The 14,915-nt window shown below is 44.4% G+C and overlaps 1 protein-coding gene across 1 annotated transcript; it reads right to left on the reverse strand.

Annotated features, from left to right (window-relative positions):
• Positions 1 to 582: 582 nt before the first annotated feature.
• On the reverse strand, positions 583 to 12,485 carry LOC108523855 (zinc finger protein 701). The gene is given in 7 exon segments (XM_017864636.1): positions 583 to 952; positions 955 to 1,214; positions 1,216 to 1,492; positions 1,495 to 2,586; positions 10,041 to 10,167; positions 11,494 to 11,574; positions 12,439 to 12,485. Coding segments are annotated over 6 exon segments (1,917 nt in total). The 5' UTR covers positions 11,509 to 11,574; positions 12,439 to 12,485; the 3' UTR covers positions 583 to 806.
• Between the last annotated feature and the right edge of the window lie 2,430 nt (positions 12,486 to 14,915).

Below are 14,915 nucleotides of genomic sequence, written 5' to 3' on the forward strand. Positions count from 1 at the left end.
GATCTCAGCTCACTGCAAGCTTCGCCTCCCGGGTTTATGCTATTCTCCTGCCTCAGCCTCCTGAGTAGCTGGGACTACAGGCGCCCGCCACCTCGCCCCGCTAGTTTTTTTGTATTTTAGTAGAGACGGGGTTTCACCGTGTTAGCCAGGATGGTCTCGATCTCCTGACCTCGTGATCCGCCCGTCTCGGCCTCCCAAAGTGCTGGGATTACAGGCTTGCGCCACCGCGCCCGGCAACAATAAATACTTTTAAACGAAAATTAAAAAACATTTCCATTTGCTGGGGATCTTAAAAAACACTTTCATTTGCTAGAGATCTTAAAGTAAGAAATACTTAGGAATAAACGTTAAAACTGAGAATTTTGTACCTTGAAATCTACATTGACCAAAATGATTAAAACATATATAGAGATACAACTCATATTGATGGTTTGGAAAATTAATATTGCTAAATGATTATGTAACTCAAGTGTGATCCAGATTCAACACAATACTCATTAAAATCCCTATTGGTTTTTGTTAAAGAAAAAAAAAGCAGGCTGGGAAAAGTGACTCACGTCTGTTGGCTAGGCTGGTCTCAAACTCATGATCTCAAGTGATCTACCCACCTCGGGCTCCTCAAGTCCTGGGATTACAGGCGTGAGCCATCGCACCTGGCCCAATCCTCTTAATATAAACACTTTAATGTCAATTAATGCTTGAACTCAATGTTTTAAGTCAACTCAAACTCAAGTAATGCTGAATTGACTCTACTGTCAATTAATCCTTGATGGTTTGCTATGCTCATTGCATTTGTAACTATTACCTCAAAAATGAACGTTCTGATATTCTGTAAGGAGTAACCTCGGACTGAAGACCTTGTCACACATATGACATTTGTAAGCTTTCTGTCCAGTATGGATCCTCTGATATCTAATGTGGTGTGAACGTGAAGTAAAGACTATGCCACAATATCATATTTGTGAGGTTTCTCTCCTGTATGAATTCTCCTATGTTTTGCAAAAGATAAAACTTGACTGAAGACCTTGCCACAATCATCACATTTGTAAGGTTTCTCTCCTGTATAGGATCGCCCATAAACTGCAAGGTGTGAATGATGTCTGAAAAAGTTGCCACATTTATTATGCTTGTAAAACCTCTCATTATGGATGCTCCAATGTTTTGCAATGGTTGTAGTGTTACTGAAGATTTTGTGACAATCATTACATTTGTAACTGACCACTAAAGGCTTTGCCACACTCATTACACTTGTACAGTTCCTTTCCAGTGTGAATTCCAGTATGTTGTGCCAGATGTGACTCACACCCAAAAGCCTTGTCACAAACCTTACACTTCTATGGTTTCTCTCCAGTATGAACTCTCCTATGTATTTCAAGGAGTGATTTGAAATTGAAAGCTTTGTCACATTCTTCACATTTGTAAGGCTTCTCTCCAGTATAAAGTCTATGAAGACAGGCAAGGTTTGGTTGCTGCCTAAAAACCTTGCAAATTAATTACGCTTATAAGATTTCTTTCCAGTATGAAGTCTATGATGACGTTCAAGGTTTGATTTTCGATTAAAAACCTTGCCACATTCATTACACTTGTAAGGCTTCTCTCCAGTGTGAATTACAGTATGTTGTGCCAGGTGTGAATCACGTCTGAAAGCCTTGTTACAAACCTTACATTTGTATGGTTTCTCTCCATTGTGAATTCTCCTATGTCTTTCAAGATGTGATTTGCGACTGAAAACCTTGTCACATTCTTCACATTTGTAAGGTTTATCTCCAGTATGAAGTCTATGATGACGTGCAAGGTTTGATTGTTGATTAAAAACCTTGCCACATTCATTACACGTGTAAGGTTTCTCTCCAGTATGAATTGCCTTATGAACTAAGAGGGCTGAATTGTGACTGAAGGTCTTGCCACATTCATTACACTTGTAAGGTTTCTCACCAATATGACATCTATGGCATGCGAGGTATCGCTTCTGATTAAAGAGCTTGCCACATACATCACACTTATATTGTTTGTCTCCTAAATGGATTATCTGATGTTTTTTAAAGAGTGAGCTACGATTAAAGGCTTTGCCACTCTCATTACATTGGAAAGATTTTTCTCTCATGTGTATTTCCTGTTTTTCTGTGAGTAATGAAGAATGAAGGAAATTCTTCCCATATTTATAAATATGGGTCTTGGGCCTACAGTAAATTCTTTGGGATGCTGAAACTGAGAAAGCATCATTGATAGGCTTCTCAACTTGATTGCCAATTTTCCCTTCAGGCTGAAATATGTGCAGTTCAGGCAGATGGGAATGAAAGCTTGATCCAAGCTGATCTTTAATAGGCTTGTTTCCAGCATGCCTTTGATCATATCGGTCTGTACTACTCGTCAACATTTTTATTTCTGTCATGGATGCTTCATGGCCATTTGTTTCATTTTCTTTCCACTGAAACACAAAGTCATGAATATCTTTCCCAATTTCCTGGAAGCAACTTTCTCCAATGTGATGACTTGCATGTCTCTGCAATGCCCCTGTGTAGATCACTTCTGAATTGCCTTGCGCTGTTGATGAGAACATCTTCATCATGCATTTGGAAGAGATAGCTACAAAATATAAACACCAATAGGTTTCCAATTAAGCACAGAAGTTATACAATACTGAAATGTGTAAATATGTCACAAAAAACAGTACTTATTTTAAACTTCCCAAACATGATCTTCGAAGTTTAGGAACACAAAAGGGGTAAGATTTTTTAATAAATAATGGGCGATTACATGTGCTTCAAATCATTTTTACTGAAGCCTCTTTCCAATATCATGACAAAACACTGAGAGGGCACAAACATGTGTAAGCCTAAAGTAAGGAGTATTTTTCCACTGTGACCCTAAAGTGTGTCACAGTTTGCAAAAAACACATCACTGTCACATCAAAAAAGAGAAAAATATATATTCTTCATATTTATAGGGTATTTACTGTATACAAATAAATGCTAAAAACAAACAGACAAGGTACTATATTTTTAAATAATCCACAACAATCTCTTGTAAGGATAATCGAAATCAATGGAATTTCTATATTGTCAAACAATCATAGCACTGAGAAGAAAATATTACAAAAATTAGGCAGGTGCGGTGGCCCACGCCTGTAGTCCCAGCTACTCAAGTGGCTAATGCACAAGAATTGCTTTAAGCCAAGAGGCAAAGGTTGCAGTGTGCCAACATCGCACCACTGCACTCCAGCCTGGGTGACAAAGTGAGACTCCACCTCAAAAGAAACAAGGCAGGGCATGATGGCTCACACTTGTAATCCCAGTACTTTAGGAGACCGATGCAGGCAAATCACCTAAGGTCAGGAGTTCAAGACCAGCCTCACCAACATGGCAAAACCCCTTCTCTACTAAAAATACAAAAAGTAGCCGGGCGTGATGGCGGGCACCTGTAATCCAAGCTACTTGGGAGGCTGAGACAGGAGAATTGCTTGAACCCGGCAGGCCAAGATTGTGGTGAGCTGAAATCACGCCACTGCACTCCACCCTGGGTGACAGAGTGAGATCACATCTCAAAAAAGAAAAATGTTAACACCATATTTTTCTAAACAACTGTTACAAAATTACCTATATTCATGTGCAACAGGCACTTTGTGATGTTTTTTAACATTTTTTGAATTTTTATTTTTTTGAGATGGAGTCTCACTCTGTCATCCAGGTCAGAGTGCAATGGCACGAGCTTGGCTCACTGCAGCCTCTGCCTCCTGGGTTCAAGAAAGTCTCTCTTCTAAGCCTGCTCGGTACCTGGGATTACAGGTATGCACCACCAGGCCTGGCGTCCTGGAATTACAGGCAAGAGCCACTGCGCCCTGCAGCACTTTGTGACATTAACAAGTGGAGTGTGTCAGTTACATTGCATACACATACCGAAAACTCACAGGTAAAGTCATGAAAATCAGTTAATGAAATACTGTAACCCTTGATAAAACAAGCCAGAAAAATAGTAAGTACATGTATACAGCCTGCAGAATTGTAAACAATTCCCCATTAAGAAAAAAGCCACAACTTGTACTTACCACCAGTACACAACATAAGAGCTGAAATACACGTTAAGATCACTACTTTCTGATGTATTAGGTCAAAAACATACACAGCACTATAAGGAATAAGAATTAACTAATGTCTGGGCATGGTGGCGCATGCCTGTAATCCCAGCACTTTGGGGGTCCAAGGCAGGTGAATCATGAAGTCAGAAGTTTGATACCAGCCTAGCCAACATGGTGCAAACCCATATCTACTAAAAATACAAAAACATTAGCCGGGCATGGTGGAGGGGGCATGTAATCCCAGCTACTTGGGAGGCTGAGGCAGGAATCATTTGAACCTGGGAGGCAGAGGCTGCAGTGAGCCAAGATTGTGGTAGAGCACTCTAGCCAGGGAGACAGGATGGGACTCCATCTCAAAAAATAAAATAAGATAAATAACTACTTCTCAAATAAGCTTTGATAGATTTGGTATTCTTTAATAGGATGTTCCTGCAGATGTGGACTTTGAAATAATTTAGTCATGAGTGTTTACAAGTCCTTAATATAACTAGTACCTTTATGAAGAGACATTCAAGAGCTGATTGCCTGTTCTTCTTTCCACCATGTCAGGACACGGCAGGGAGATGGCTGGGCTAAACCATGACGAAGGCTCTCACCAGGAACCAATTTGGCTGGCACCTTGCTCTTGGATTTCCCACTTTCCAAATTCATGAGAAATAAGTTTCTGTGTCTGAAGGCTCTCAGTTTAAGCTATTTCCTTTTTTGTTTATTTTTGAGATGGAGTCACACTCTATCACCCAGGCTGGAGTGTACTGGCAGGATCCTCCTACCTCAAGTGATTCTCCCTCCTCAGCCCAGAGTACTCACTCTGTCACATGGGCTGGAGTGCAGTGGCATGATCTTGGCTCACAGCAACCTCCACCTCCCAGGTTCAAGTGATTCTCCTGCCTCAGCCTCCCAAGTAGCTGGGATTACAGGTGCCTACCACTATGCACAGCTAACTTTTGTATTTATAGTAGACAGAGTTTCACCATATCGGCCAGGCTTGTCTCAAACTCCTGACCTCAAGTGATTGGTCCATCTCAGCCTCCCAAACTGCTGGGATTACTGGGAACCACAGTGCCTGGCCCATTTTTGGCATTTAGTACATTCAATGTTTCACCACGTTGGCCAGACTGGTCTCAAACTCCTGACCTCAAGTGATCTACCCACCTCGGCCTCCCAAAGTGCTGGGATTAGAGGTGTGAGCCACAGCAGCCCACCAGTCTAAATTATTTCTGACAGGACAGTGAAATGACTGAGACAGGAACAGGAGCATCTCATCATCAACATCACCAAAAGCTGACAAATCTTATTAAACAAAGGAAGTTAAGAGTCTGTACTGTAAAACTTGCAATCCTTGAAGCCATCTAATAGCACTAATATGTTAAAAAACCTTCAGACAAGCCAGGCATGGTGGCTTACACCAGTAATCCCAGCATTTTGAGAGGCTGAGGCAGAAGGATCACGAGGTCAGCAGATCGAGGCCATCCTGGCTAACAAGGTGAAACCCCGTCTCTACTAAAAAATACAAAAAATTGTCCCAGCATGTTGGCACTCGCCTGTAGTCCCAGCTACTTGGTGGGCTGAGACTAGAGAGGAACCTGGGAGGTGGAGGTTGCAGTGAGCCAAGAGCCAAGATCACACCACTACACTTTAGCCTGGGTGACAGACCGAGATTTTGTCTCAAAAAAAAAAAAAGAAAGAAATGAAAGAAAGCTAAAAAGTAACTCCAACCCACAAACGTATATAAAGTTCTCCAGTAAAGATAAATTAAAAAAAAAAAAAAAACAGGCCGGGCATGGTGGTTCACTCCTGTAATCCCAGAACTTTGTGAGGACGAGCCAGGTGGATCACCTGAGGTCGGGTGTTCGAGACCAGCGTGACCAACAAGGAGAAACCCTTCCTCTACTAAAAATACAAAATTAGCTGGGTGTAGTGGCACCCAGGAGGCTGAGGCAGGAGAATTGGTTGGAGGTGGAGGTTGTGGTGAGCTGAGATTGCAGCATTGCACTTCAGCATGGGCGACAAGAGCAAAACTCTGTCTCATAAATACATAAATTAATTAATAAGAGGACAGATACAGAAACTGACATATGTGTACCTTTTGTTCAGAACTAAACTTTTATAATATTATTTAAAATAAAAAGGCATGAAAAAACGCCACATATGTTACCAGAAATGCAACATACACAGAAATAATTCTGACAAAAATAAAAAAATTTCTAGAGAAGTAGTTTTTGCAGGTTATGAAACTTTTTTTTTTGAGATGGAGTCTCGCTCTGTCTCCCATGTTGGAGTGCAAAGGTGCAATCTCAGCTCACTGCAACCTCCACCTCCCGGGTTCAAACAACTCTCGTGCCTCAGCCACCTGAGTAGCTGGGATTACTGCCACCCACCACTGTGCCTGGATAATTTTTGTAATTTTAGTACGATGAAGTTTTGTCATGTTAGCCAGGCTGGATTTGAACACCTGACCTCAGGTGATTTGCCCACCTCGGCCTCCCAAATTGCTGGAATTATAGGCATGAGCCACTACACCTGGCCAGGTTATGAAAAGTTTAAGTTTCATTATTATGCTATAACTTTAAGATCTTTAACATACCTGCAACAATAACCACTTCCCAAAACTACTACTCCTCTAGAACTTTTTTGATTTTTGTCAGAATTATTTCTGTGTATGTTGCATTTCTGGTAATATATAAGTACAGTGTTTTTCATGCCTTTTTATTTTATTTATTTATTTATTTATTTATTTATTATTTATTTATTTTTTGAGAGCAGCAGTCTTGCTCCTGTCGCCCGTCTGGAAGTGCTAGTGGCCGGATCTCAGCTCCCACTGCACAGCTCCGCCTCCCGGGTTTACGGCCATTCTCCTGGCCTCCAAGCCCTCCGGAGTAGCTGGGTCTAAAACCAGGGCGCCGGGCCACCTCGCCCGGTAATTTTTTTTTTTTGTATTTTTAGAGAGACGGGGGTTTCACGCGTGTTAGGCCAGGATGGTCTTGATCTCCCCTGAGACCTCGTGATCCGCGGCCCATCTCGGGGCCTCCAAAGTGGCTGGGATTCACAGGCCCTTGACAGCCCGCGGCCCGGCCAGCCCTTTAATTTTATTTATACAAGCAGCAGCTTAACTTCTGTTAGCTGAAAGAAATGGGCAGCAACAGGGCAGCGGCGTGGCTGCACGCCTGTAATCCCAGCCACTTTGGGAGGGCGCAAGGGTGGGTAATATCAGCGAGGTCAGGAGATCGAGAACCAACGGTGAACCCCGTCTCTAACGCAAAAAATACGAAAAAAGAAATAGGGCTTGGCCTGGGGGGGGTGGGGCGGGCGGTAGTCGCCAGCTAGCTCAGGAGGCTGAGGCAGGAGAATGGCGTTGAACCTGGAGCGGACCTTGGAAAGTGAGGCCAAGATCGTGGCCACTGCACCTGCCCAACCTGGGCCCCAGACAGAGCGAGACTCCTGACTAAAAAAAAAAAAAAGAGAAAGAAAGAAAGAAACGGACAGTAAACGTGGTTGTTATAAGCATCACACTGGAATCATGCTTCAACCAGCCTTACATGTTTACAGAGAACTAAAAGACAAAACTATTTAAAATAATAAGCAATAGTTGTGCATGGGGGCGGCTCCGCGCCTTTAAATCCAGTAACTCTTGGCGTAGGGTGCCAGCCCGCCTACAGACGCTTACCGGTGTTCTCCCGTGTGTGGAGATGAGAGACTATAATAAATAAAGACACAAGACCAAAGAGATAAGAGAAAACAGCTGGGCAGGGGAGCCACTACCATCAAGATGCCGAGAGCGCCGTAGCAGCGAACGGCTGGGCACTCTAATGTTTATTGCATAGCAAGACAAGAGGGCAGGGTAAGGGAGGGTGAATCTTCTAAGTGATTTGACAAGGTGATAGTCACGTGATCAGAGGACAGGTGGCCCTGCCTCTTATGTAAGTCCCGAGAGCAGAGAGAGAGAAGCCAGCATACATTGGGGCACTTTCTTCCTATGCACTTAATAAGAAAGATCAAAGACTTTAAGACTCTCACTATTTTTTGCTCCGCTCTAAATAGCTATCGAACTTCAAAGAGAACCGAGGAGTATGGGATGAACATGAAGTGGACAAGGAGCGTGAGCGCATTGAAGCACAGCAGCCCACAGGGCGGGTTTAGGCCTCCCAGATGACTAGCGGGCAGGCTGGATCATATCCAGCCTTCCACAAGGAGCTGGTGGAAGGCAGAGCGTGCCCTGAACTCCTCCGCAAGGAAAAGGAGACTCCCTTATCACGGTCTGCTAAGTAACGGGGCCTTCCCAGACACTGGCGCTACCGCTTCACCAAGGAGCCCTCAAGCGGCCCTTATGCGGGTGTGACAGAAGGCTCACCTCTTGCCTTCTAGGTCACTTCTCACAATGTCCCTTCAGCACCTGACCCTCTACCCGCCGTTATTCCTAGATTATATTAGTAATGCAACAAAGAGAAATTTTAAAAGCTAATGATTAATAATGTTTATAATAGTGATTGACAATTGTCTATGATCATCTCTATATCTAATTTATATTACGACTATTCTTATTCTAACTATTTTCTTTATTATACTGAAACAGTTTGTGCCTTCAGTCTCTTGCCTCAGCAACTAGGTAATCTTAGGCCCACACTTTGGGAAGTCAAAGCAGGTGGATCACTTGAGACCAGCCTGGCCAACATGATGAAACCCTGTGTCTACTAAAAACATAAAAATTAGCTGGGCATGGTGGTGAGTGCCTGCAGTCTCAGCTACTCAGGAAGCTGGGACACAAAAATCCTTTGAGCCTGGGAGGCAGAGGCTGCTGTTAGCCAAGATCATACCACTGCACTGTAGCCTGGGCAACAGAGTGAGACTCTTTCATAAAATAACAAAAAACAAAGAAAGGAAGAGCAGAGGGATAAGCAGGGGCAAAGAAAGATGTTGTGTCAGAGATATCAGGATAGAAACTTTCCTTTTCCCACAGAATTCTCCCACTTGCAGAGAGTTTCCCCACACACTATTGGAAGGTGGAGCTTCCACTCTGCCCATCTGAGCTCTTACCTGCCTTTACACCTGTAATACATTCCCACCCAGCTGGATTTTTTTGCTATTTTCACTTCACTCTCCACAGTCCAGGGTTCTTTTTCTTGCTCCAACATGGAGACAGCAGGTCAGCAATAGACTCCTGCTTATAAAAAGAAAGTACTATGACATGCTGGAGCTTTTCTAGAGTCCCAGCCCTATGTTTCAGTAGGAAAGAAGACATTGCAGATGATCTAGGAAAATATTTCACTAATTGCTCTGCTGACTGCCTCCTTCTGAATGCTTGGGGAGCATTGCAATATGTAATATGTGGACATCAAGCTCTCTTCCAAGAACTACTGAATTGAAAGCACAGAAGGAGCATACAGGTAACTGGATATCTTTAAAGTCTGCCAGAAGGTTTTGTTTTTGTTTTTGTTTTTTGAGACACAGTCTTGCTCTGTCACCCGGGCTGGAGTGCACTGGTGTGTTCTTAGCTCACTGGAACCTTGGCCTGCCAGGATCAAGCGATTCTCTTTTGTCAGACTTTCTAGGAGCTGGGATTACAGGCATGCACTACCATACCCGGCTAATTTTTGTGTTTTTAGTAGAGATGGGATTTCTCCATATTGGCCAGGCTGATCTTGAACTCCTGACCTGAAGTGATCCACACACCTCAGACTCCCAAGGTGCCGGGATCACAGGCGTGAGCCACCATGCCTGGTCTGCCATAAGGTTTTATGCCTACTTTACTCTGGAACCTACCCCACCCCAAAAGCTATCATGAAGAATGCAAAACATCTAAACAAAGGGGACAGTGAAAGTTCAGAAGCTACATCATGAAGCTTTTCATTTCAAAATCAACACGGCTTCCATGTTAGTTAAGCAAGGATGCGGCTCCCAGGAGGCAACAAGAGAAAATACAAAGATATGCAAGGGCACACCCCCACTTCTGGAGGGAAGCTATGCTCACCCAGGGAGACCAGGTTCCTATAATTCTCCAACATCACGTCTCTGTATAGAGTCCTCTGAGCAGGGTCCAGACATTTCCACTCCTCCTGAGAGAATTCTATGGCCACATCCCTGAATGTCAGTAGACCCTGAAATGAAAACACATTTTAAGGAAATGGCTATGGGAGGAGTTCTTATCTCTACAGAAAATGAGAAGAGGAGAGAGGGGAAAGCGTGGATTTAATTGTAGGAATGTTCTGACAAATCCAAGTAAGGGATTTTCCACCACATAATGTCTTCCCAGTGGTGTTTGATTACACTTTTTGAAGAGGTCAGGATACCCTCTCAGTATGAATTTCTTATGTTAGAAGTAAATAATTAGCTGGGCATGGTGGCAGGCACCTGTTGTCCCAACTACTTGGAAGGCTGAGGTGGGAGAATGGCTTGACTCTGATGGTGGAGGTTTCAGTGAGCGATGATTGCGCCAAGGCGTTCCAGCCTGGGCAACAAAGCAAGACTCCATCTCAAAATAAAATAAAATACATGAAAATAAGATTAATTAAACTACAAAACTCTATTTTGTATATGTTCAAAAAATAATAAAACCTACACACACTCACAAAAAACTACGTTAATACAAAGTGTTGTCATTTGTCCCAGATTTTCAAAGTATGCAATATTTTCAAAATACATACATATGTGTGTATATATGTATGTGTATGTATATATGTGTGTGTATATGTGTGTATATATATAAAGATTTTAAAAATATAAAAAGTAGCAAGTTTTGTTTAACTGAAGAGGAGCCTCATTTTGGTGGAAAAGGATACTTTGGCAGCTGGAAGTACTGCTCCCATATTTGAGAAAAATTGTAACCAGTTTTACAAAAAACACCTGTTTCACAAGCCTCTCCACAGTAACACCACTGTCTCCATCAGCTTAATTTGCTAAGAATGGTTTAATAAATCTCCTGCTGTTATTTAGGTGGACTTCATATTCTTAAAATAATGATGGCATAAAACCCCTGTATCATTCATGTCTGTGTATGAATTTCCCATTCTAATTACTAAGATTTTTTGAATCAGAAACACAGCAATTCACTCAATTACCGAAAAATGTAGTATAAAATCAGGGAGAAAAGATTTTCCCTTATTGGTCTCCTTTTCTAGAATTTACCACGTACTTTGTGCACACGAATAGGTGACTTCCATTGGCAGCTGCTCTAATCCTGGTCCACAGAGACCTGACAGAGCATCCAGATGTGGCCCCTGAACAATCCCCGCTACCCAACAGCACTCACACCACGGGACCCTCACCCTGTGAGTAAGATGAGAGGGACTGAGGGAAGGCACGGGTGAGTGTGAGCAAACCTGTCAGGCAGGACACACTTGAGACTCAGAGAAGATTCCCAACTCCAAGGCCCAGGGTTTCTGAAAGGAAGGAGACAGAACAATCCACCGAGAATATCATCTCACCTGAGGAACAGCCATCCCTGACCCTTTGCTTTCCTCTTCTGTGTTTTTTCTTCACGTACCAAGAGTCTTTAGAAGTCAATCCTGAATGTTAGAAATATGTTGTTTATTGCTCAGAATCAACACACTTCCTCCCTGTAACACAACCACACATACAAAGGTGCCCTCACCCTGAAAAAATACAGTCACCTCTGCTGCCTGCTGCACCAGGGATGATACATTTCTACAAGAAAAACTCTCACTTCCCTCCTGGAGGAGCCCACACACACACTGCAGGAGTGGGGAGCTGGGCTGGAATGAGCTCCCCTTCAGGGCACAGACCCATCCCTGACCAAACCCCGTGCAGAGGCTGGGTGCGGTGGCTCATGCCTGTCATCCCAGCACTCCAGGAAGCCAAGATGGGTACATTGCTTGAGCTCAGGAGTTTGAGACCAGCCTGGGCAACATGGGAAACCCCATCTCTACCAAAAATACAAAAATTTGGCCACGTATGGTTGGTACACGTCTATGTGTCTCCGGTCCCAGCTACTTAGGAAGCTGAGGTGGGATGATCACTAGAACTCAGGGGTTTGAGACCAGCCTGGCCAACATGGTGAAATCCTGTCTGTACTAAAAACACAAAAATTGGGCTGGGCGTGATGGTTCACACCTGTAATACTAGCACTCTGGAAGGCTGAGGTGGGAGGATTATTTGAGGTCAGGAGTTCAAGAGCAGCCTTTATCTACTAAAAATACAAAAAGTAGCCAGGCTTGGTGAGTGTCGGTAATCCCAGCTACTCGGGAGGCTGAGGTTGCAGGATCACCTGAACCTGGGAGGTGGAGGTCACAGTGAGCCGAGATGGCACCACTGGACTCCAGCCAACAGAGTAAGACTCCAGTCAACAGAGTAAGACTCAAAAATAAAATAAAATACAAATACAAAAATTAGCCGGGTATGGTGGCACACACCTGTAATCTCAGCTACCTGGGAGGCTGGGGCACAAGAATTGCTTGAATTCAGGAGACAGAGATTACAGTGAGCCAAGATCACAAGACTGTATTCACATCCTGGAGGACAGAGTGAGACTCTCTGGGAAAAGAAAAAAAAAAGCATGTTTCTGATGTGATTGACGCAGAGATAATAAAACCTGAGTAATGTGATAGAGACTGACTGGCAGAGGGAACTTCAGATGGGGGTGGGAGAGCATGGGAGACAGCTCTGAGCCCAAACCTGAAGGAGGAGAAGGGGACAGTGCTGTGAGCATTTAGGGACATAGAGTAAGAGCAGGGAAAATGACCTGAGACAGGAAGGGTTTTGATGTTTGGGGAAAGAGAAAAGCAAACATGACCGGGGCAGAGGGAGTCAGGAGATGCGGGCAAGCTCCCAGGAGGAGGCTGGACACTGGCAGGGGCCCTGGACACAGGGCTGTGGAGTCAGTGAGGAGTTGGGCTTTTGTCCTGGGGAACTCGGGAAGCCGGTGGAGGGTTCCCTGCCAGGGACTGACACGACCTGCTTTAGATTTTGCTATGATATCCTCAGAGTGGGGACATATTCACTGAGTTACCCTGAGAAGGTCTGAGGTGAGTGAGAAGGTGCCTGAATTCTTACATGGAGCCTGGAAGGGCTAATGGGAAGGGTTGGTCTGATGACTCCTCTCTTTGAAAAAGCATCTTTCACATACCTGGGCTAAAGAAACTTCTTTTGCCAGGTTCTGATGCCACTGATTCCCAACATTTAATTCTTCCTCACAAGAAAATCACACTTACAGTTATAAAATGCAGAAGTATAAAGACACAGCTAGTGACCTTGAAAACAGAGAGGCCGAGTGCAGTGGCTTCCACCTGTAATCCCAGCACTTTGGGAAGCCGAGGAGGGCGCATCACCTGAGGTCGGGAGTTCTAGACCAGCCTGACCAACATGGAGAAATCCCATCTCTACTAAAACTACAAAAATTATCTAGAAGTGGTGACGCATGCCTGTAATTCCAGCTACTCAGGAAGGCCGAGGCAGGACAATCACTTGAAACCGGGAGGTAAAGGTTGCAGTGAGTAGACTAGGCTTGGTGGCTCATGCCTGTAATCCCAGCACTTTGGGAGGCCGATGCTGGCGGATTACCTAAGGTCGGGAGTTTGAGACCAGCCTGACCAATATGGAGAAACCCCATCTGTACTAAAAATACAAAATTAGCCTGGCATGGTGGCACATGCCTGTAATCCCAGCCACTAGGGAGGCTGAGGCAGGAGATTTGCTTGAATGAGAAAGTCGGCGGTTGCAGTGAGCTGAGATCGCACCATTGCACTCCAGCCTGGGCAACAAGAGGGGAACTCCCATCTCCAAAAAAAAAAGAAAAAAAAAGGGCTTGCGGTGACGTGAGATCTCTCCATTACACTCCAGCCTGGGCAACAAGAGCGAAAGTGCGTCTCAAAACAAACAAAAAGCAAGAAAAGAGGGTCAGCTGTAGAACTAAGACATAAGCAAACTTTTTCAATCAAGAATGCACGGGTGGCCAGGTGCGGTAGCTCACACCTGTAATCCCAGCAATTTGGGAGGTCGAGGCGGGTGGATCACCTGAGGTCAGGAGTTCAAGACCAGCTTGGCCAACATGGTGAAACCCTGTCTCTACTAAAAATACAAAAATTTTCTGGGTTCCATCCTCATATCTTATTTAATTTCTTGTTGCTCCTTCTCCCCAATCTTTCGATCATCCTCAATCTCCGCATATTTCTGCCTCTTCTCCCATCTCTGCGCCTCCTCTGCTCTCCGTGTTACATTCTCTCTTCCCTGTTGTACCCCCCGTCCCCACTCTCTGGAACCCCAGATCCCCAGGTGTCCTCCCTGCTGTGGTTCTCCCTCTGTTCTCCTTGCCACCAGCACCACTCTGCTCTGTCTGCCCTGGCTCTAAATCCCTCCTCCTCTCCCTCACTCTGAGCCTCCCTCTTTGCTGCCCCTCTGTACCTTGCTGTCGTCCATCATCTCTCTGTACATCTAATTTTTCTCTACATTTCTCCGGTTGCTTTTCTCCTCCGCTTTCTTTTCCTTTTTTCTTTTTTTCCCCCCACTTTTGCTGTCTCTTGTAGCTATTCTCTACATTTCTCCAGTTGCTTTTCTCTTCTTGCTTTCTTATCTTTTTTATTTTCACTTTTGCTGTCTCTTCACAAATCCCTCACCGTCCTCTACTTTGCTGTTATGGGTCTTTCTCATTCTGCTTTTCTCTGTCTCAGGTTTTCTACTGCTCTCTCAGTCCCTCTCTGTTTCCTGATCCTTTTGGCCCACACAATCACACAAGAGTTTGGAGTAAAACGCCTGCATCCCGGAGAAGCTCATTTTTCAGCGGCTGGAGCTGGGCAGGCAAGAACACCCCGCGTCACAGGACAGGCTCCAGGCACCTCCCCAACGAGGGCTCAGGGGAAGCGGTGACTGCTAAGGGGAGACTTGGGGTGCAGCA

Source organism: Rhinopithecus bieti, unplaced genomic scaffold (assembly GCF_001698545.2).
Source record: "Rhinopithecus bieti isolate Rb0 unplaced genomic scaffold, ASM169854v2 scaffold_2723, whole genome shotgun sequence".
In the NCBI taxonomy this organism is placed as follows: domain Eukaryota; kingdom Metazoa; phylum Chordata; class Mammalia; order Primates; family Cercopithecidae; genus Rhinopithecus; species Rhinopithecus bieti.